Source organism: Mesoplodon densirostris, chromosome 14 (assembly GCF_025265405.1).
Source record: "Mesoplodon densirostris isolate mMesDen1 chromosome 14, mMesDen1 primary haplotype, whole genome shotgun sequence".
In the NCBI taxonomy this organism is placed as follows: Eukaryota; Metazoa; Chordata; class Mammalia; order Artiodactyla; family Ziphiidae; genus Mesoplodon; species Mesoplodon densirostris.
Window position 1 is genome coordinate 78,048,531 of NC_082674.1, and position 24,724 is coordinate 78,073,254.

The window sequence follows — 24,724 nt, forward strand, 5'->3', positions numbered from 1 at the left end:
TTCTAAGGACTGTTTGAATTATTATTGGCTCATTATTTAAAGACTGGAGATATGACCATAGTTCTACCATGAAACACCATGGAGAAAATTCAATTCGGTGGTTTCTTTTTTTTTTCTCTTTCTTTCTTCTTTTCTTTTTTTGTGAACAGGGAGATCAATGTAAATTTGATCATGATGCAGAGTTGGAGAAGAGAAAAGAGATCTGCAAATTTTATTTACAAGGATATTGTACCAAAGGAGAGAACTGCATTTACATGCATAATATCCTTTATTAAAAACATGTTAACCAAAATACTGCAGTTTTCAAGCATCCCTGAGGCTTTAAAAATCATAAGTACAACCCGGAAAGCCTAGTTTGGTTTTAAATTTAAAACAGTACGTTATATAAACCAGGTCTAATCAGGCTTTGCACTTCAAAAGGGCAAACTGAGTTTTTTTCTTTAGGGAAACGAAATAACTTCCCTTTGGAAAAAAATCTATCAAATAAATGTACTTTATATTTAATATACTCAGCTTATAAGTATTTCAAGAGACTGTGCTTCCTGAAGGAGTAGTTCACAACATATTTATTCTGTGACTAAATGATTATTTACTTAGGTTCATAAGTAATAAATTGTCATTGTTGGAAATTATAAAACCAAAGTCTTATCAAATCTTACCACCTAATGATAAGCACTATATATTCTTCCCTACTTCTCCCTTTGGAAATCTATACATTTCAGTTGTAATCCTACCTCTACCCCATGGCATTTCACTGTATATGGTCCTTTAAAAAGAAAAAAAAAAAAAAAAAAAAAAAATATATATATATTTATACTGTCCTTCAGTAAGGACCTTATTTTTTTCCAGATGGTTAGCTCATTGTCCCCTCTTCACAGATTTAAAAGGTCACCTTAACCATATTCTAAATTCCTCTGTGCATAATTCTGCTTCTATACTACTATTACACATTGTGCTCTTTGACCATTCCCCTCTGTAATATTATATTTGATATTTACTAGGGCAAATACTCCTTTTTTCTTTATCAAAATGTTATGATAAATTTGTCTTATTCAAGCAAAGAAAATTTTTTTCAGATTTGACATACTTCTTTAGAAACCAGATACCTTACTGAACTTTTAAAGTTTTCCATCTATTCTTATATTTTTCTCCATAGTCATGCCATCTGTGGCATGACAATTTCAACTGTATTGTCTATACTTCCAGAAAAATGTTAAATAATAGTGATTGTGGCAGCATAATACATGTTTCAAAGATAATGCCCTTTTGCTTTGGCTTATGGCTATAGTTTTAAGATTTATTAAAAAACTCAAGTATCCTTATTTTACTAAGAGTTTTTAATATCAAAAAAAGGTCTTGAATTTTATCAGTTGCCTTTTGTATCTGCTAAGATGATCACATGATTTTTCTCTCTTGACCTTATCAATGTGATGATTACAATAATACATTTCCTAAAACTACCCAGAAATTTCCAGAACATACACTACCTGAAAATGGTATATTTTTCACTATACTTTTAGATTTAATTTTTCTTTTTTTTTTGCGTTACGCGGGCCTCTCACTGTTGTGGCCTCTCGCATTGCGGAGCACAGGCTCCGGACGCGCAGGCTCAGTGGCCATAGCCCACGGGCCCAGGCGCTCCGCGGCATGTGGGATCTTCCCGGACCGGGGCACGAACCCGTGTCCCCTGCATCGGCAGATGGACTCTCAACCACTGCGCCACCAGGGAAGCCCTATATTTAATATTTTCTTTAGAAGTTTGTCTCCAAAATTTTAAGTAAGATTAGCCTGTAGTTTTCATTTTTGGGATATTTGACATATCAGACCCCTTTATTTTCTTCATAGATATGAGCTCTTGCTACAAAATTTATTTGTTCTATATTTTATTTTATTGAGTAAAGTAATAGAGTTTACATAATTAAATTACACTATAATATTTGCTATAGCCATCATAAATATTTTTACTTTAAAAAATTGTTGTCTTGAAAAAGAATAGATACATATATGTGTAACTGAATCACTTTGCTGTATACCTGAAGCTTACACAACATTGTAAATTAACTATACTTCAATTAAAAAAATGGTTATTGAGAAAAAAGAATATTAATGGAATTAGCTAATTATCCAAGCTTAACATTTATACTTAACACTTCAGTATCATGGTACTCTCAACAAACTATTGAAACTTTAACATGACTCTTTTGATCAGTGGTGAAAGCATCTAGATTTTGCACAGAATTTTTGGCATAATGTATATGATGGTAATTTGGGAGATGATTTGTGAAATCTTGACCCGAAGCTCTTTCTAAGGAAGTCTGTGTTAATCACCCACATTACTAACTCTGCTATGATAGAAGATATAAACATCTATCACTGACAGAAAAAAATAACAGGTAATATAGTTTGTGCAGTCAAGTTTTTTTTAAATAAAAAAGTTAAGCTCTTAAAAAATGTTTTCTAGTTTTAATAGAGTAGAGGAGACTTAAAATTTTTTGAATGTTTTGCCATGTATTTAAAATATTTAATCTTAAAATTAAAAATTAAATAAATTGTGTGATTATAGAAAATTTAGTACAATATATAGCAATAAAGTCATTGATTCAGCAGTTATGTTTTTTGGTATAAAAATATGAGAGTTTGATTTTACGTGGTCTATTCCTTAATATTTTTATTTACATGAATTTCCATGCAAGTTCTATCATAGTGGAGCAAAATGTTACCAAGGAGACAATTGTAAATTTTCACATGATGATCTGACTAAAGAAACAAAGAAACTTTTGGACAAAGTGAGTAATATTTTTGCACCTTGATTACAGATTCATTTGACTTGAATCATGTTTTATAAGTCATAGTTTATAAAACTCTGCTGAGAGATCAAGGACTTGTTAGTTTATGTTTTATTCTATTAATGTAATGTGTTAGAAAAGCAGGAATATTGGACTAAGAATTAAGAATCTTTTGTTCTTAAAAGATTAAATTATGTGATGTATATGAAACACTTCATACCACTCCTAGTAAATAGTAAATGCTCAATAGTGGCACCTATTGTAGTATCCTTTACTTATTAATGATAGTAAGTAATATAATTGCCTTAACCTTAAAAAAACCCAGAATCTTTTGTTCTTATCATTGTTCTGCCATTAGAAAACTTAATTTTTTCAACCAGTCCCTCATAAATTTTATTTCTCTCATTTGAGCTTCTGTTCAAATGCAGTTTATTTATTTTCCAGTTTTACTGAGATATAATTGGCATACAGCACTATATAAATTCAAGGTGTTCAACATAATGATTTGACTTACATACATCTTGAAATGATGATCACAGTAAGTTTAGTGAACATCCATCATCTCATATAGATACAAAATTAAAGAAGTAGAAAAGATTTTTTTCCTTGTGATGAAAACTCCTGGGCTTTACTCTCTTAACAGCTTTTATATATAATATACAGCACTGTTCATTACATTTACCATGTTGTACTTTACATCCCTAGTACTTATTTATCTTATAGCTCGAAGTTCGTACCTTTTTAGTACTTTCATCCAGTTCTTCCTCCCACTACCTTGGTAACCACAAAATTTGACCTCTAAAAAAGCTAATTTACTTTAAGAAATACCCTTTACCTCTTTGAACCTCATATTCTTTATAAAAAAGTAGTTAGCTGTCTCTGATCTATTTCAACTTTAATATTGTATTTTTCTATTAACAAAATTAATTTACTCAAGTCTTCACAGTTTTAAATGTGAGGAAGAAAGCTTGTTTTGAAATAGTAATCCTTGCCAATTATTTTTAGGTGTTGAATACTGAAGAAGAAGCTACAAATGAAGACGAAAGAGAGTTAGAAGAACTTAGAAAGCGTGGCATAACTCCTCTTCCCAAACCGCCTCCAGGAGTTGGGCTTCTGCCAACCCCACCCGAGCATTTTCCCTTTTCTGATCCCGAAGATGATTTTCAGACAGATCTCTCTGATGATTTCAAGAAAATTCCATCTCTCTTTGAAATAGTTGTAAAACCTACTGTGGATTTAGCACATAAAATTGGGAAGAAGTAAGTTAAATTTTTCAAACAATGGCTGCATTTTCCCCCTAAAAATTCTTATTAAGAAACTAACTTGTGTTCCATGTCAATCATATAATTAAACTTAGGTAGAGGTAGCAGATATCTGGCATGCACCCCAACTGCTGCTTCCCACTTCCTTTTTGCCCCACCCTCTGCTGCCTGCCATCAGTGCTTTTCTGTACAGAATCCTTAACACAGCTTCAGAACCCTCTCCACACACTAATCCTGAAGGGCACTGCCCGGTGGATGGAACTGGCGTTCCTACCACCTTGTTAGGAGGCAGCACTGTCGTTGATAACATCTCCACGTAGTGGGTGACATGTCTCCAGCATATTCATTCTTGTAGAGAAGTCATTCCTTGGACTATTAGAGGAAAACCTCTGGATAAGGCTGCACCCAGGTTCGCATTTTCCAGTCCTGCTTCCCATCCACCAGGGTCTGTGTACCTGGGCTGTAAGTCCCAGTGTTGATTATTCTTTTAATCCTGAAGACTCGGGGAAGCAGTGAGATCTCAGCAATTGAGGAATAAGAAATCTGTAGCAAATATCACAGTTAATTTGAGCCATTAAAAGTATTTCTAGGGCTTCCCTGGTGGCGCGGTGGTTAGGAGTCCGCCTGCGGATGCAGGGGACGCAGGTTCGTGCCCCGGTCTGGGAAGATCCCACGTGCCGTGGAGCAGTTGGGCCCGTGAGCCATGGCCGCTGAGCCTGTGCGTCCGGAGCCTGTGCGTCCGGAGCCTGTGCTCCGCGATGGGAGAGGCCACAGCAGTGAGAGGCCCGCGTACCGCAAAAAAAAGAAAAAAATAAGTATTTCTATTAAAGTCAAGAAGAAGACAAGTCTGTCCACTGCTTGGCTAAATATTATAGATTAGATCCTAGTCAATGCAAAAAGAGAAAGATAGAATAAATATGATAATAGATATGATTAGAAATGGTGGGGCAGACTCATTATTTGGGCATTTTCCCTTAGTGAACCCAAAGGAATCACTGACAAAACTATTAGAAGTTGTACAGTTGTTCCTGGGTGTCTGAGGAGGATTGGTTCCAGGAACTCCATGGATACCAAAATCCACAGATGCTCAAGTCCTTTATATTAAAATGGTGAAGTATTTGCGTATAACCTTCATATATACTCCCGTATACTTTAAATAATCTCTGTATTATCTATAATACTTAATACAATGCAAATGTTATGTAAATAGTTGTAAATACAATATAGATACTGTGTAAATAGTTGCTGGAGTACAGCAAATCAAGTTTTGCTTTCGGAACTTTTTGCAATTTTTTTCTTCTGAATATTTTAGATCTGCAGTTGGTTGAATCTGTGGATGCAGAACCTGCCGATATGGAGGCCCAACTGTAATTAAATTAGTAAGATGCCCAGAAAGAAGAGCAACATTCAAAAACTAAAATCTTTTTATATCAAGCAATAACCAATTAGAAATTGTAATACAAGCAGTACATTTATATAGTATAATTCTAATTTTGTTATAAAAAGGTGTGTGTGCGCCTAGAAAAAGGATTAGAAGAGAACCAATCAAAACTTTTATCTCTGGGTGATAGGATTAGAGATGAATCTTATTTATCTTTGTATTTGTCTATATTTTTCAAAACATCAATATTAAGTTTTAGAACAGATGATAGTAAGCAGCAATTTAGAAAACTGTGTGCTAAAATGAAGGCAAGATACATATGTTGGTGTTTCTACTTATAGATAATATGGAATAAATTCCTTCTTAAAAATATAGTTTTCTGGGCTTCCCTGGTGGCGCAGTGGTTGAGAGTCCGCCTGCCGATGCAGGGGACACAGGTTCATGCCCCGGTCCGGGAAGATCCCATATGCCGCGGGGCAGCTGGGCCCGTGAGCCATGGCTGCTGAGCCTGCGCGTCCGGAGCCTGTGCTCCGCAACGGGAGAGGCCACAACGGTGAGAGGCCCGCGTACCGCAAAAAAAAAAAAGTTTTCTCTTCTGATACTGTAAAACATTCAACCAATACCTATTTAGAAATGTAACATTCTTGTTTGCCTCTTTTCTTTGAACTAAGAAATATTATTCTTTTGTCTACAGGCCACCAGCATTTTATAACAGTGCCTCACCACCAGGACCACAATTTCAGGAAAGCAGCCCACATACTCAACATATGTATAGTTCTGGGTCAAGTCCAGGTCCCGGACCTAATATGTCTCAGGGACACAATAGTCCTGTGATGCACCCAGGTTCCCCTGGACATCATCCATGTGCAGGACCTCCTGGTCTACCAATGCCGCAGAGCCCACCTTTGCCGCCTGGTCCACCTGGAATTGTAGGCCCTCACAGTCAAGCGGGAGTACTTGTTCAACCGGATACACCTTTGACACCACCAAATATGAGTGGCGCTTACCATTGCCCTGGCTTTCCAGAACACATGATGAAAGTACCTAGAGAGAATCACTGTTCTCCAGGTTCATCACACCTGCAAAGTCCTGGTGAAATGCAGCTCAATACCAATTATGAGTCCTTACAAAACCCAGCTGAGTTTTATGATAATTACTATTCACAGCATGCTGTACATAATTTTCAGCCACCCAATAACTCTGGTGGTAAGCTTACCTTTTGAAATAACTCATTTCTAATTTAAAATATCTGGAGTCCTATTTTTCTTTAAAAGCATGGAAAGAATGCATGTTTTAAATAAAGCAATGTAAAATGTGATGAAATTGAAACATTAAAATATGATTTAAATTTAACCAAATATTTGTAACAATAGACCTTTAGATAACCTTGAAAAGTGCTTACAATCACATAATAATCTGATAATCAAATGTGATATTATTGTAACTCAATTTCTTACAACTCACAGTGGTACTTGTCTAGTGGAGTTTTATGCTAAATCAGTGTCTCTTTCTGTGTTATGTATGTAGATGGGACGTGGCATGGTGAATTTGCCCAGCATCAGCCTCCTATCGTTCAAGACTCACCTACCCGTGGGAGTGGGTCTGACAGCAGCAGTAATGTGACAGGCCATGGCCCCCTGCCTGCACCAGGTCTCCTCCCTGCAGTGCAGAGAGCTCTTTTTGTTAGACTTACTCAGAAATACCAAGAAGATGAAGAACCAGGCAGCACCCAACCTCAGAGGGCACCAAGCAAGGAAGAAGGTGTGTCAGGTGGTATGATAGCATCTTACCTATTTGGATCACTCAGTTCCTGAAATGGTCTTGAATAGTTAAAATTTGAAAAATGAGTTCCTGTGAACTATCTATTCTATTTCCAATTTATCTCATAGCTCCTATCTTCTTGGGATTGATTGTAGTTTCCAGTGCCATTGATGCATTAGTAGTTAATTGCAAAGGGTTTGATTTGAAGCAATAAAGAGATCTGAAGCTGGAGTGTGAGGCCTGGGCAAGCAGACTTGCTATTAAGCCTTTTTTCTTTTTTCTTTTTTTTTTTTTAAAGAAAAGAAATAGAACAGGAACAAGATACCTTCCAGTTCAGGAATTTTAACCTTAACTCAAGCTCAAAGTTATTTGATTATTAGATTTTCATGGGCAGAGGCTGTATACTTCAGGTTCTGCTATGTTATTAAAGAATATTATTTTTAATGTAAAAGACTACGTAGGGACACTAAGTTTCCCTCAGTATTTTTGATATTGATAAATGTACAGCAATTAGTTAACTCAGTTAAGGGCAGAGAACTTTAAATAACCCAGTTCTTCTTATGAATTACAAAATTGATGTGTTTGGCCACTCTTAAACATGAAATTTAGGGCTTCCCTGGCAGTCCAGTGGTTAAGACTCTGCACTTACACTGCAGGGGAGACGGGTTTGATCCCTGGTCTGGAAAGTTTTGCATACCTCTAGGTGCAGCCCCCCCCAAAAAAACATGAAGTTTATGAATAACTATGTAAAACTAGATAACACTAGGTAGCTACAAGCTATTATATAAACATTGTTATGTTTTCAAAAAAGGTATTATTAACTCTTCATTTATTTAGCATGACAGGGAAATGAGGAATTTCTAATAAGTTAATTCATGTAAAATTTATTATGTGTACTCTTTTAGGTGCTAATTTTAATACGCAACCATTTTAATGGTAATCTTTCTTTAAAGTGTAACAAAGCTTTATGTTTTCATAAATAAGAAAATTAAAACTTTTCAACATGATATAAAATTTTATACTATAATACTATAAAATTGGTAATGTTTTACGAGGCTTGTTTTCTTGGAATACAGAAAACTTCTTAAACAGCTAGGTTTTTTGTGTTTTTGTTCATTGTTAGAAATTTTATTGCCTTTATAAATTTTATTTGTCCTTTGATAAAATGCTGATAGAAACCTCTTAACTATCATTTTCTATCTAATATCTGCTTTCCACTGACCTTTCTCTACTGTTCTACTTTCTTTCTGCTCTATATTCATTCTTATTCCAGAAAGAATTTAAGACTGCTTATAAAATATATTGATATGAAAGTGAAAATAAAATAGCATCTTACCTATTTGGATCAGATTTGGATTGTCTTACCTATCTGGATCAAGTACCAAATTCTATGAGGAGTGAAGCACCTATACAGAAATATTTAAAATAACTACAACAGCTGAAAGTGAATCACAAGTCTAGCTCTAGAGTCAAAGAAAAAAAAAAAAAGAGGATCCGGTGTCTAGAAGTAGTTTTTTCAGACACTGAGATATGAGTAAAACTTTTTGCCATTGTGATATAATATTGATATATACTATTTTAAGTCACATCCCCAGCCTAAATACGAGTGCTTGTTTTTGTTGTTGTTGTTGTTTTGGTTTTGGTTTGGGCTTAAACAACAGATATTTATTGTCTCACAGTTCTGGGGGCCAGAAGTCTGAGATCTAGGTGTCGGCAGGGTGGATTCCTTCTGAGGGCTGTGAGGGAAGGATCTGTTCTATGTATTTTTTTTTTGACATCTTTATTGGAGTATAATTGCTTTACCGAGTGCTTGTTTTGTCAGCACTGTTCTGTTCAAACTAAGTGTGTAACACTAAAGTTCGATGTTGTGGAAACACATTAGTGAGCAGTGAGATGAGGTAAAAGTGAGAATATATATGCTATTCTATTGGTCCAAGGTATTCTCTCTCTATATATATATATATATATATATATACACATATATATGTATGGCCAATTCAGAGATAACCTATGTGTGTTTTAATGGAGAGGAAGGAGACTCGCCCTCCTGAAGCATCAGGTTTCATTCCCTTCTCTACTAGAGAGAAGACCTCTAATGGTTAAGCATCTTAATATTGTGTCTGATACACTAGGGTTACATAGGCTTTAAGAGTAAGGCCCAAAGTGTTCTCGTAAAGTTAAAGTATATAAATTTTAGGCTGTTAGTTTTCTTTGTTGTTTTTAATTTAATGTTTGAATAATTAATATATTCACACAGGTCAAACTTCTAAAAATATAGTATGAGTGAAAAGTCCCCACCTGAGCCCACACTTGCTCGGTTCCCTTTGCTCCCTTAACCATCATTGTTAGTGTTTTGTTTTCTTTCCAGGTATTATTTTTTATAGCTCTCCCTTGTTATCCTGATAAATCCAGAGCTATGGAGTTTAAGGGATTGCTTGAATTAAAGAGAGCCAAAACATTTTGGTATTCCTTTTCAAGAGTGTTTTCCCTTCTCCCCCAGCTCTATCTTACCACACATTTCTGAGCTCCCTTTGGCCAGTTGGAATGAAAGGTTCAGACTGTTCTCTGACTAGAAGGACATTACACATGTTCTAATATCATACTTCTTTCTTTATAAAGTATAGTGACTGAATTGTTAATTGTTATACCACATCTTATCTTGTTCCAGCGTTGAAACTCTGTCATTTCTATGATGCATTTTCTTGAAGTTAGACTACACTTATTTCAGAAATAGTATATGTGTTTTTTTCATCTTAATTAAGGCCAAATATGAATGCGTCATTCTTTACCATAGTTTTTGTCTGCATTTAGATGATACTGTTAACTGGTATTCCAGTAGTGAAGAGGAGGAAGGAAGCAGTGTCAAGTCAATACTGAAAACATTGCAGAAACAAACAGAAACTTTAAGGAGTCAACAACAACCTTCCACAGAACTCAGCACTCCGACTGATCCAAGACTTGCCAAAGAGAAAAATAAAGGAAGCCAAGTTGTTGACCCTAGACTTAGGACTATCTCAAGGCAAGACGTTAGAAAATCTTCTGAGTCTACCCCACCGGATCTTAGACTTGCGTGGGATCCCAGGAAATTAAGAGGGAATGGAAGTGGTCACGTGGGTTCTTCTGTTGGTGGAGCAAAGTTTGATTTACATCATGGAAATGCTGGCCCTAATGTCAAACACAAAAGAGGAGACGATGACGATGAAGATACAGAAAGAGAACTGAGAGAAAAAGCTTTCTTAATACCTTTGGATTCTTCCCCTGGTATAACGCTCCAGGATCCAAGGTCACAACTGAGACAGTTTAGTCACATTAAAATGGATATTACCCTAACCAAACCCAACTTTGCAAAACACATCGTGTGGGCTCCAGAAGACTTACTTCCAGTCCCTTTACCTAAACCCGACCCAGTATCTTCAATCAATTTACCTCTGCCCCCACTTATAGCTGATCAGAGGCTCAGTAGGTTATGGAATACAAAAAGTGATCTTCGTCAGAGCACAGTGCCCACTGATGCAAAACTAGCAGCCAAAGCCAAACTTAACACAGCAAACAGAGAAGGCTACCTGGAACAATTTGGAGACTTACATAGTTCAGGAAGTAAATTAGGAGATCCTAGGCTGCAAAAAAATTTTGATCCTAGACTTCACAGACTGCATAATACAGAGTCTCATCAAGCAGTTATGAAGGATTCACATACATCAAAGGGTGCCCCTCATTTAGCCAGATCAAACTCTGGTTCATCACAGCCCTTAGGGGTAGTATCTAGCAATTCTGGTCCTGGGGCTTTGCCTCCATATGCCCCTAAACTCTCATCTTCAGCTGGCCTTCCCCTGGGAACTCCAGGTTCAGTCCTTAGTGCTATTAGTTTGTATGACCCTAGGGAGCATAGTTCATCATCTACATCAGAGCTAGCAACAGAAAATGCAGAGAACCAGAAAAAAAGTGGTGGTTTAAAAAGTAGTGATAAAAACGAGCCTCCTCCCGGAGAAGCGGTCCTACCACAGAAAATCGCTCCAAACGTGGACGTCCCTGTTGATGGGCCAGCTGACCCACAGGCAGATATTCTTGGGAGTTCCGGTACCGTTCAGGTCCCAGCAGTGCACAGTCTTCCGATTCAGGCATTAACAGGCTTAATTAGACCCCAGTACAGCGATCCAAGACAGTCAAAGCAGCCGGGTCAGGTGAGCCCCACCCCAGATGATGATCCTCGTAGAGCAACAGATGACAAATCTCTGAAAGAGGTTTTTAAAACTTTTGATCCAACTGCTTCACCGTTTTGTTAGCTATTGTGTAATTAAGCAGTTCTTTTCACTCTTGTGACTATTGCAGTCCCCTGCTGTTTTGTAACTGGTTTACCTCTATAGTTTATTTATTTTTAAATTATAAACACTTTTCAGCTGCTAGTATCAGAACCACATGAAGTTATATCCTCTAAAGCCTGTGGTATTTTATATAATATTTTTATAATTTTAAGGGACTGTAGTAATTGACATAGAAACCTATATATCATGTTAGCTTCAGTAAAAGTACTTTTATTGTAAATAAACCACCATGAACTCAACACTCTGCCTGAATATATGCCAGTTGTCTTTCATAATCAGTGTTTAGATAAATGATTACCACTTTTATATGGTTATTAGTTTCAAGCAATATAATGTACATTACTTTTCAGAAACAGTATTTTGACTAGGATCCTATTTGTCAACCCAGAACTGATTAATATGTAATGCTAACTGCTAGCTAAAATGTAAAATGAAGTAAAACATTTTTAAAATCATAATTAGCAGAGCAGTTCATGTTTAAGGGCATCACTTTTATTAGTACTGGCAATATTATTTGTGTAAATGAAGCATTTGAATGTTGTACCTTTTAAAAGTATTTTATGGTATACTGTATCATAGAAGTTGGAGATATATAAATAGAGTGTTTTGCTAAAGTGAAAACTTCCCGAGTTCTCTAACATAACTTTTTAAATTTAATTTTTCATATTAATAGTTATGAGTTACTGCTGTGTTACATTACGATGTTTATGCGTTTCGATGTTTTCTGTCTTTAGCAGCATAATTTATATTACTTTTTCAAATGATGTAGCTGCAATAATTGTATTCATCATGACTTTGGCAATTTTTAACAAAATTTTAAAAGATCCAGTGAGTCTGTGGTGATTATTTCATTGATAATGTTTTAAATGTCCAGGTTCTATATTTTTTCTTAAATAGTGAGAAAACACAGAGATGGTATAGTCAACTGTATATGGCTACCAATAAAAAATCTCTTTCAGATCTCACCTGACTGGCATTCTATAACAGAGGAGACTGCCTGGTGTTTTAATGTATTCAATGTCTTCATAGTTTGGAAACCTCCTGAATTGATTAGAGGTTGTATTTTTATGAAAAATAATTTGTACTCATTCTTGTATATTTATTGCAGTATATAAATAATGGCAACCCTACCTGTTTTATACATATATTATTTATAACTAAAACTAAGTAGTACACTTAGTTTCAGGCTAAGTGTATATATTAATATCTTGAACTAGAGGTATGTGACAGTATTTGCTAGTAACAACTCTAATAAGTAACTTGAAAAGGAGTATTTCATTATAAAAGATAATGGAAGTAGAGGAAATCAGTCCTTGAGAAGTGATTTTTAAAATATACAGCAAAATATTTATGTGGGAACCTAACACTCAGATAGCATATGGTTTAATACTAATGTATATCCTTTCTATTCCCTTCTTCACTTTTTACTTTTTTTGCTCTGATTCCGTGCTTAAATGGGGTTGCAGTTAAGTGAACAAGAATTGTGCCTGCCTACCTAAGAAGTTCATTGTGTTCTAAGTGGAAGGACAGTTGTTCAAGGGAATGTGAGTTCCTACTGTTTATACTTTGGTTACATTGTAGCCTAAAATGGTTCTGGATAATGTTTTTGGGTTAAAAAATGCAGTTTAAAGCCATTATAGAAAGAATTTTCTGACTTACTATCCGAACGAACTTTATTGTTAATTGAAAAGTCAATAAAATGGATAAAACTGACAGAAAAAAATATATAGACACATTTATATTTCTAAGAATAATATTCCTTTATCAGGATAAAAATCAGTAAAATTGCTGAATTTTAGTAATTAAATTGAAAATTTTAGCAAATCTTTAATTCATGATTTTATAATTATTGTAAGTGATGCTGTTTACATTTAAAATATCACACAAAAAAAGATAATTTGGATTGTTAAAGATCAAAATGGAATCCAAATTTTTTTCTAGATTCTTAACAGAAGATCCTTTTTACTAAGAGAGATATTAAAAGATTAATTTAAAAGTAAGGTTTAAAAACCATTAATACTTACTTACTAAGTAAGTTCATTTACTTCGTATTCTTGAGCCCCTATTACATCAGCTAGTGGCCTAGAGGCTATTTTACAAGAAAGTTTGAACTTACCTTCAAATTTAACAATATATTTTTTATGAAAATGTTTTATTTATGTTTAAAATAATGATTTTTTATTTATAATGCTTTTTAATTGAGATAACTTTAGGGAATATTCTATTATATCCTATCAACCTGGATTATCTTAATATTCTTTTTTCCCATTTTCTTACCAAAATTTAATAAGTAGCCATTCTCTCTAATTAATAAGCAAGCTCCTTGTAAGGTGAATTGGTGTTTTTAGGATGCATCTAATTTGATTTACACTATTACACTGAAAAGTACATTATGTCCCTATTCTTAGAAGCCAAACATTTACAGATAACAGAAATAACTGTGTCTTTAAAGAGTCTGCTAGACTCATTGGTTGAGATGTAACTTAACTATTCATACGGGTTTGTGAGAGTCTAATACCTGTTCCCTTTGATGTTGAATAGAGTGGGATATATCAGGGTGTTGAATTAGTATACCCAGATGATCATAATTTAGATTGAGCAGCTACTTTCCCATGTCTTGTTTAGTTTGCTCCCAACTCCTGTCTCTGGAGCTTTCCTAGTTAGGACCTCATTCTGAATCTTGAAAATGAACCAAATGTTGGAGTGATTTCAAACTCTGCCTCAGCAGTTAGGTCTGTTGCTGTACAGACCCTCTGTGTTACCCAGCCGTATGCACTAAACCCCAGAATTAGGTTGCAACCATAGCCTAATTATGAAATGATGTTTGCTTAGGTTTGTTTGTCTTTTAACTTGCCGTAGGAGTTTAGTAGTTTTCCTTGCTAGTCGTATTTACTTTAAGAGTAGAAGAATAGTTGATTAGTAAAAAAAAAAAAAATCCTGTATGAGTGTTCGTATAAGCTACTTGCTGAATTAATTAGAAGAGAGAGAGGGAGGAAAGGAGAACTTATGAGGGCTAGAGGTTTATGACAATGAATTCATATTCTTGTTCTGAATTGATTTATAGGTGTTTTATCGTAATGTCTAGTTCATTTTCTGTGAAATGGGTATAATTTTGACTGTTCACAGATTTGATGTAAGGAGCGAAGTAATTATCATTTTTAAGTATTTGTAAATATAAAATTGCTTTATGACTTTCACAAACATAATCATTATGTTCCCACTGGGTTTGCATTAAGTTGTACAGATTCCAAAATAACATGATGTGGGTTGTGTGGTGCACCAGTTCTATGAAGTTTCAGATGATACACATTTGAGACACAGTAGAATTGCCTGAGAAGTTGTTTCAGAGAATATTAACCCATCAAGTTGGTGATTTCCTTAAACATTTTGTGCATCAGTAAAACACAGGACTTTCCTATTTTAGAGCTCTATGGACTTGTAGTGTCTATTCAAGATCTGACCACTCTGCCCATTTTATGCAAGTTGGATATTGATGGAGGGTGAAAATCCTCTGATAGTGTCGTATGACGTATTTGCTTGAATCATAGCATGTGTGTTGTGGGTGAAGTGGCCAACTCAGTCAATCTAAGGGCTGTTGGCTTTTAGAAACACTAGGGATATTTACTCCCACCTCTTAATATATATTTCTGCAAGCATGTGACATTGAGGTCTTTCTTAGTGACCATTTGCTTGATATTGATAAAGGTACATTTTCCTTTGGTTAATGGCATCTTGACGTTCGGAAGTTCCTAGGGATCTAGACGTGAGGGCTTGTCAATGTATTTCCATTTGCACAGGACAGAGTCTTACAGTGGAGATGTTCTCCCTGAGTTCACCCTTCTGGGCTGAGGGCTGCACCTCAGAGGGGTTGTCTGTGCTAAAGGCTGTACCTCGGCAAGGTGGTCTGCAGTCAAGCCGTCCATTGATAGGGTGCCTGCAACCTTCAATATGGGGCTTTCTGTGAATTTCTAGAATGAAGAGTTGTAATTATCTTTTCAGAAATGGTTTGGCAGCACTTGATAATGTTATGTTCAAAATTTAGTGGTCATTAGTAAATTTAATTAGTTTAAATAAGGCTGAGTTTAGGAAATTGAAGCTTTGACAAAATGTAACCAAACAGGGTCTGAGTGTTTAAAGCTGTTTTTCTCACTTATGTGTTAGGACTTAGTGTCTATGTAATGTCTTTTCCCGAAGTAGCTTATGTGATTTGCAGAACCAGCGCCAGTAGCTACCAATCACTGTTATTGCTGGCGTTATGTTTTCGAGTATGTTATTTATTAGCAGTATCTGCCAGTTGTAACAAAATCCAAATTAACCTGCCTTTCTTGGAAAGGATACATACCTAAGAAAGGACTTTAAGTTAATGTCAGCATAACATTTAGAATTTCTCATTTTAAAATAAGAAATAAAAAGCACATTTTAAACTGTATTTTATGCGTTTGGAGGCAGAACCCATATGTGTCTCCTTGCTTTTCTGTTTTCCCATTGCAGCAAGCCTAGTTCTACGCACACAGTGGGTGCTTTGCTCCCAACGTCCATCCAAGTTTAGATTTTACAGGTGCTGTCATCTGTCAGAGGAGATGCGACAGAGCCATTCCATGATCGTATTAGAAAGAGTACAATCATAAATTATACCTCCTTCAGTAGACACAGGGCACCAACCTTCTCTTTTTTTGTCTCCCCTCCCCACCTCCCACCCAAACAATGTGAAAGTAGGGTTATGGCAGCTTTACTTAGGAGATATATGTTTCTACAATAGTTCGTAATTCTAAGAGTCCTCCAGACTTACAAGATAATTTTACTACTTCATTGTGGAAGTTTGAATAGATCAATAATTTATCCCCATAGATCTATGAAGGATTCTTTCTGTAATCTGAGAGAACTACATGCTAGAGTCTTACGTTTTGATTTTAAAATATATTTCTCTAATTTCTCCCTTCCTATTCTCCTCAAATTTCAACCAAAATTATGAAGATATGCCTAACCTAGTGAATTTCCAATAGCATTTTATCCTAAGACCATTAACATGAACTTACCCTTTCAAGTCATGAATTGGACTCTAAATCTGGGTCTTGTGTCTTGTCCTAAACACCCTTCATTACCCTTTAGAATAGAACAGTCACGTGCTACAGTTGTGAGCATAAAGGATATCTGTTTTTTCAAACAACTATGAGTTCTTGGAATAATATCTTGTAGCTTGGTTTATCATTGAATCTCTTGTTTTTTAAACTTAGAATTTATGAGAAAAAAGTTAATATATAGCTTGTAATAGCATTTTAGAAAAAAATCAACCCTGTGAATTATCAGGCTCCATGCTCCTTGGCTCATTACTCTACTGATTTTAATACCTCTGTGAGGGCATTAAGGTTGAGAGGAATGGTGAAATTTGTGTTAGATAATATTATTTTGTCAGTGATGTGATATATAGGTTATTGTAAAGGAATTAAATACATACAGACCCAGTTTTTGAAAATTAGTCATGTTGTTCCCAAACTTCCATTACAAGCAAGATCTTGGGGTTTGTTGTCAGTGATAGACTGTACATTTTATGTGCTTTTTAAATAGAGAAGGTGAAAAATAATTAACTAGTATTACAGATAAGAGGTTTTAGTCCACCTCTATTTTGTAGGAATTTGCCCTCCAAATGTTTGAGAGAGAAGTCAAATAAGATAGGAGAATATCTTTTCCTGAAGTAGAAAGAAATTTCCTTTAAAAGTGACAATCAAGAAATAGTCATTTCTATACTTACTTGCCAAAGTTTTTAAAAATTTTTATGTTTCTTACCGTAAACCCAGTGCTCCTCCACCAAGGATTCAGAAAGGGCTCAGTATAAATCCAGGGTTCTAGGCCATTTTGTTTTTAGTCTAGGGCTGCTTTACTTGCACACGGTAAGGGCATTGATGGCACTTGTGTCCTAGGACGTCATGTGTTTGTGTGTTTGGTAGGAGGTAGTGTTGTGTCCAGATTCCTGGTCGCCCACTTTCTATCAGATTTACAAGCACCATCTGTAAGGTAGGCTGAAATCCAGATTAAACCTATGCAGTATGAAGTAGTGGGTTTTTTTTTTTAACTTCCTACTGTTATTATTTCAGTTCCCCACATTGTATCTCAAATGGTGGGGAAATGCTGCCTTGACTGTTTCACTTTGGAGGGTTTTGATACCAATTTAGTAGATTAACTAAATTATTAATCTACTGTCTGTTCAAAAGACACAAGCAAAGGGTATACTTTGCTGAATTGATAAATTATTCTACATGAGGACTAACAAATCCCTTGGTAACATCAGGAATATCTTTTTTTTCCCTTCTCATTTACTAAAAACTTTTTCAAGTTGCATTCTGTTGTTGCAAGTTTCTGTAGTTTTCTTCTGTGACATCTTTCTATTGTCTGACTTTAAATAAAAATGTTTCTAATAATATCTGTCTGGCAGTGCATTGCTTTGCTTTAATAAATCTTCAGTAGTTAAAGATATAGAGCATTGGGGAGCCGTGTACTCATATGAGTTTGTAAATGGAACACCTCCAGGTCTTCCTGAAAGAAGGGGACGGCAGGAAACTGTCCTTCAGGTTATCCTTAGTACACAGAGAGTGTGCTTCACTTAACCACAGAGATTAACAGCATTTAAGGCCCTATCCTGCGTAAGGGAGTATCTCTTACATGAGCTTAAATTAATTTTCTGTTAAAAGATCTGAATCTGAGAGGTTGCTAGCAAATGTAATGCTTAGAGTAGAACAAGAGCTCTTCAGGGTCAAAATAGGATCTCATTGCAGGAAAGACTCAGAGAGCAACTGGTCATTCTTCCCTCCAAGATCAGGAGCAACAAGAAGTGGCTAGTCATGCTTCCCTCAAAGGTCAGGAAGTATCATTAAAAGGTGTTTTCTGACTTCTGTTCTAGTATGTTCAATGGCCAAGGGCACCCTGTCTCAAATAAGGGAACCTAGTAGATTACTGGATTTAATTACGGAGCAACTCAGATTATCAGAAACTTCTTCCTTGAGAGCTAGCGTGATCTGGTCCTGGTGCAGTCTCTCCTGAGCAGTGCAACGCGGGGCAAGTTAGGACTTCAGTGAGTATCACTTTCCTCATGGACAAAATGGGAACTCATCACTTATTTAAGAAAGATGGTTTGAGCACTCAGCATTTGCTATTATGTTTTGAGTTACAGAATGGATAAGATAGACTGCTTTTTAAATCAGACTTACTACAAAGTGAATGAGGTCACATTGCTTTGCGGCTAGTATCAAATGATCAAGTGCACAGGGATATATTTTAGAAAATTACAAGGAACAAAAAAAACAGTATGGTGGACATAATGTTACATAATTCTTTCAAAGCAAACCATGCCCGTCTCTAACATCCTCACACTGGTTGTGGCTCTGCCCCTTTGACTTCATCCTCCACAATGGCACATTCGTCTGCCCAGCATTTTAGAGCCCAAAAGTGTTTATGATAATTACAGTAAAACCTCAATAAATGCTAGCTTAGTGATGGGCAGTGTGCAGTGGGGATTAATTAAATATTCACCATGTGACGAACATGCTGGTTACTTTTTTTTTACTACAATATATTCTTGGATACCCCATCAATAAAATACTCAACAAATATTTTTATTGAGATATAATTGACATAGAACATTCTATTAGTTTCAGGTGTACAACACAATGATTCAATTTATATATGTATTGTAAAATGATCACCACAGTAACTCTAGTTAACATCCATCACCCCGCAGTTACAAATTTTTTTTTTTTTTTTTTCTTTCTGTACGCGGGCCTCTCACTGTTGTGGCCTCTCCCATTGCGGAGCACAGGCTCCGGACTCACAGGCCCAGCGGCCATGGCTCATGGGCCCAGCCTCTCCGCGGCATGTGGGATCTTCCCAGACCGGGGCACGAACCCGTATCCCCTGCATCGGCAGGCGGACTCTCAACCACTGCGCCACCAGGGAAGCCCTACGAATTTTTTATCTACTCTCAACAACTTTCAGATGTGCAATGCAGTGTTATTAACTACAGTCACCATGCTGTATATTACATCACAGGACTTATTTATTATATAACTGGAAGTTTGTCCCTTTTGACCCCCTTCACCAGCTTTGCACCCCACCCCTCCCTGCCCCAGCCTGCCTCTGGTAACCACTAATATGTTCTCTGTATCTCTGAGTTGGCTTTTTGTTTTTGTTTTTTAAATTCCACATATAAGTGAGATCATTCAGTATTTGTCTTTCTCTGTCTGTCTTACCTCACTTAGCATAATGCCCTCAAAGTCCATCCATGTTGTCACAAATAGCAGGATTTTCTTCTTTTTATGGCTGAATAATATTTCACATTATGCATATGTACCACATTTTCTTTATCCATTCATCCATTGATGAACACTTAGGTTGTTTCCATGTCTCAGCTATTGCAAATAATGCTGCAGTGAACATCAAGGTGCATAGACCTTTTCCTGTTAGTTTTGTTTGTTTGTTTCCTTCAGATAAATATCCAGAAGTGGAATTGCTGGACCATTGGTAGTTCTATTTTTAATTCTTTAAAGAACCTCCATACTGTTTTCCGTAGTGGTTGAAGCAATTTACATTCCCACCAGTAGTGCACAATGATTCTTTTTTCTTCACATTTCCACTAACACTTGTTATTTCTTGTATTTTTGATAATAGCCATTCCAACAAGGGTGAGGTGATATCTCGTGGGTTAGATTTGCACTTCTCTGATGATTAGCAATATTGACCAACTTATCATGTACCTGTTGGCCATCTGTATGTCTTTGGAAAAATGTCTATTCAGATCCTCTGCCCATATTTTAATCAGATTGGTTTTTTTTCTTTTGCTATTCAGTTGCATGAGTTCTTTATATATTTTAAATATTAACCCCTTATCAGATGGATGGTTTGCAAGTATTTTTTCCCATTCTGCAGGTTGCCTTTTCATTTTGTTGATGGCCGATAAATATTTATTGACTGAATAGACTAATTTCAACTTAGAAAGGCTTTGGAAAGACTCACACACTTGCAGTTATCTTCTACTGTATGTGGAGTACCTAGAGAGTGAGAAAGAATGCAGATTGGTCTTGTTCTCAGATCTCCAATCAGCTGCTGAAGCTGGAATTAGACCAGTGAAATATGGTCACCACTGTCATATTGATGGCATCCAAGGAAGTGAAAAGACCAAAATGTTCCTATAAAACAAAGCAAAATTCCAACATAGGATTTATTAGCCATAACCACAGACGAGCACATGTTTCCATTGATCTTACAGGCATGAAACCCGGCAGGTCTCTCAAGGATCCCTAAGTGCCTTTAATTATCCTTAGAAGCTCTTTTCCCAAAAGTGAGCCAAGCCTCTCTACATCCCTGATATCTACCTCCTCCCCCTAAGTAACATCAGAAACAGTCTTTAAAAGATGTGTCATTTTTCAAATTATTAACGGACTTTCTTTTTTGTGTTTTGGAGTTTGCAAACTCTTGCCTCATTGGCTTGTGACAGCCATCCAACTGGGATAGTGGAGTGAAAGAGAAGAGACCATTATTGCTTGTTACAAGGAATACAAAGAGAATGAAGGTAATATTCAGCTTTAACACTCAAAAATGGGATTTTGCAGCAATATCATAACCTGATTTGAAATAATTGTCTGAATTCCTTTATCACCCCTTCAATATATCAGTGACCAGAGTTTTGCTTAAAAAGGGGGCAAACAAAAGAGAAATGTGGTGGAGGAAGGAAGCCTTTTTCTTTCTGTCCCTGGAGAATTCTAAGAAAAAGCGTAAGAGGAAAGGAGAAGAGGGGATTGATCAGATGGATGTCCAGAATTGTTTTCTTGGGGGTTGTGGGTAACGAGAGCTTTGATTTCTGTCTGAGATTCTGGGAGGAGACTGTAGTGCAGAGGTCCCATCACTGATGTGGGGCAGCCAAGGTTACATGGAAGTATTTGCTCAGGATGTCCTGATTCTCCTGGGGCACTCTCAAACCTGTGTGTCCATGGGTGCCCTCTGTGATAAGTTGTGGTGACCACACAGCAGAAGCCAAGGACGGGGTCATTAAGAGCTTAAGCCATTAGGAGCCAAGGAGAAGCAAAGGCTGTGAGGGCAGTTGTTTTATGCTCCCTGGGAGCACTTCCCAAGCTGAAGAAAGGGCCACAGTTTACCCAGGTGTAGATATGGCATGAGAGGCCAGCAGGTGTTGTGGACAGTGATCAGAGCAATGGATTTCAACCAGTGGTCACTCCAGGATCAGCACAAAGCTACAGGGCTCACTACCCCTACCCCCAAGCCAAAACACACACACACACACACACACACCTAGATGCCATCTTAGGAGAGACTGAATCCTACTAAGCTTTTAAACCAGCTTGGACATCTAATTTTCTCCTGCTGATCATTGGGTGTGAGCTCAGGAGAAAGGCCAGACAGGTTATAGACAAAATAAGCAAACTAAGAACCTTTCCATATCTGAGTTGTGTGAGCTAAAATCTTCAACCCAAGAGATACTTACTGAAGAGCAGCTTACTTTCCATCAAGCATCTGGAGTTTGTAGTTCCCCCAAGCTCACGACAGCAGATGGGGCAACAGAAGTTCAGTGTTTACTCTGAGGCCTCGTCCACTATTTCCATTGAACACTGGCTCAGAGAGAGTTCACCAGATGTCCACTTCTTACACAGAGCCCAAGAGTTTACTGAGACATTATCTCATTACATGTTCCAGGAGGTGGTGTTGGCAGTTTAGTTACTGCCACCCATTTCCAGGAAGGCAGCAGACCCTGAAATTTGGCAATGTGTTGTTCAAGAGGGCTTCAGTATACATAGAAAGGAAGAGAGTGTCATGGGTGAGGCCAAGCAAGCATAGTTGTAAGATAGGTTAGATAGAAAATTCATTTAAATGAGTCTCAGAGGAAAAATAAAGGCTATGAATAAGGCTAAACTGTGGTTTCATTTAATGAACTGAATACAAGTTTAAGTACAACTGAAATGGAGGTAGTTGACCTAGGAAGCAGTGAGACAGCCTCACAAAGGTTTGCATTCGTTTTTACAACGGCTCTAAGACTGGTTTGGAAATCTTAAGTTGGTATTCTATCAAGGCCCCATCTATGGGATTTGGTTGTCTCCTCAGTAAAATAATGCATTTAATTTGAGGAATGAAATTTCTTGTTCCAGATTCAAAATTATAAATATGTATGTTTCTGGATCTCTGTGTCCATTTTTTGTTTAAGTGTGTGTGTGTGTGTGTGTGTTGTGCTGACACACCAGATGTCCCTGTGTTTAGTTTAGTTTTGGAATCGGTGCCAGTTGCCTGTTAGGTCCATATAATCAGGACAAGGTACCAGCTCAGTTCAGAGTTAAATGTAGGAAGTTAAGAGAAGCACCCTAATATTCTTCTGTGAATTAAGTGTAAATTATCTCAGGAGGCTACTAAGTCCCATGATAATGTTAAGAAATGTAGAAGGAAAAGAATGTTTTCTATCTCCTCAACATACAAGTTCCTGAGTGTTCCAGTTTCAGTGTGCAGGGTTGTGAGGAGGAGGAAGACTGGCCTGCCTGTCCACTCCTTCTAAGTCCCCTCCTCCTGCCCTCTTCTGTTTTTTGATCTCCAGCCATACGTAGGTTTTTACCAGTTTTTACTTCATTTTGTCTTAGAGAAGGGATTGTCCATCCTACCTCCCCACTTTCAAATCTTGATTTGTCTCCTCCTTCCCCTAAGGATTTGCTTTTCCAGGCATCCCTTCTCTGTTCAGGCTCTGTATGGCAGCAACTTCACCTACATGTGTGCTATATCCCTCCAGTGAAAACTACTGAACATGACTTCTGCTTCTGGTCATAATGTTGTAACAGGGACTGGATTTATCCTCCTCCTTTAAACAACTAGAAAACTGGATAAAAATATATGAAATTACTCTAATAGACATTGGACCATAGTCCATGAAAGACATTGATATTTAAGAGAAGAAAAACAGCTAAGGAAGCCCTGCAGTCACCCCAGCTCTTTGCCTGTCATTACATTCTGGACCACAGAGTAGGGAGGAGGATCCTAGGCAGTGCACAGCAGTCTCACTAAATGGAGGCAAAGATGGAAGCAGGAGGCAGAGGCAGCTGTGTGGCAGAGTTCTGGAGAGGAGAGAGCTAGCAGAAACAGAATTCCAGAAATATGTATAGGGGTCCCCTTGAGTCTTTGTTGAACACTAAAATGTGAATTTGTGGAGTGAAACTCCACAAGGTTGGATAAAGAGTGGCTGGGGAGCTGTGAGTTATACTGTTCTAGGAACTCTTACCACCACTAGGAATTGTTCAGGCTTCCTCCAGTCAGAGGGTAGAGTTCTCACTGATCACTTGAGTATGCAGCAGAGACTCCAGAAAGGCTGAAGCTTAATAGTAGGTTTAAATTATCCCTAAGGTAGAGACTACTCTCTGTCTGATATAACAAAGCTTAAAAATAAGGCTCAGAAGGATGAAACTGAACCACAAGTGACTGCACTGCCTGCCAGAACAGAGCTCAACACTCTTTAAAGTGAGACAGTAAAATCCATACATTCAACAACATAAGATCTACCATGTCCTGCATCCAACTAAAAATTGGTAGACATGCCAAGAAGCAGGAAAGTATTGTCTTTTACTAGGAGACAGTGAGTCAGTAGAAACATATCCAGAAAGTTTAGCATGATGAAATTAGCAGATAGGGATATAAAAACAGCCATTATAAATACGTTTACATACTTAAGGGAAAATATTAGCATATTGAGGAGAGAAATGGAAGATAATTTTTTAAATAATGAGATTTCTAGAGCTGAAAAGTACATCAGAAGTAAAAAATTCACTTAATGCAATTAAAAAGAGATAAGACACTGCAAAAGAAAATATTAGTGTACTTGAAGATGTAGCAATAGGAAGTATCCAAAATGGAGCACAAAGAAAAAATAAATTAAAAAAAAAAACCAAAAGAACAAGAGTTTCAGTGACCTGTGGGCAATACCAAGCAGTCTGTCATACATGTAATTGGACTCCCAGGAGGAGGATTGGTGGGGGAAGGAGTAGCAGAAAAAAATATTTGAAGAGATAGCAGAAAATTTTCAAAATTTGATGAAAGCTATAAGTTCAGATGCAAGAAGCACAATAAACACAAAGAAGAACACTCCAAGGCACATAATCAAATTCCTGAAAATCAGTGATTAAGGGAAACTCGAGAGACAGAAACAAAAGACATATTATGTACAGAGAAATAAGCCTA

General features: G+C 36.8%; 1 protein-coding gene across 2 annotated transcripts in view; it reads left to right on the forward strand.

The window, feature by feature from the left end:
• The window catches only part of ZC3H6 (zinc finger CCCH-type containing 6), a 55,033-nt gene extending 42,814 nt beyond the window's left edge, over positions 1-12,219 (forward strand). The window contains exons 7-12 of one of the 2 annotated variants that reach the window (XM_060117431.1): positions 150-261; positions 2,677-2,786; positions 3,792-4,045; positions 6,124-6,635; positions 6,957-7,199; positions 10,002-12,219. In XM_060117431.1, coding sequence (XP_059973414.1) covers positions 150-261; positions 2,677-2,786; positions 3,792-4,045; positions 6,124-6,635; positions 6,957-7,199; positions 10,002-11,473 — 2,703 coding nt within the window. In that variant the 3' untranslated portion in view covers positions 11,474-12,219. The remainder of the gene's footprint in view (positions 1-149; positions 262-2,676; positions 2,787-3,791; positions 4,046-6,123; positions 6,636-6,956; positions 7,200-10,001) is intronic. The other variant, XM_060117432.1, reaches the window with a different exon arrangement.
• The last annotated feature ends 12,505 nt before the right edge of the window (positions 12,220-24,724 follow it).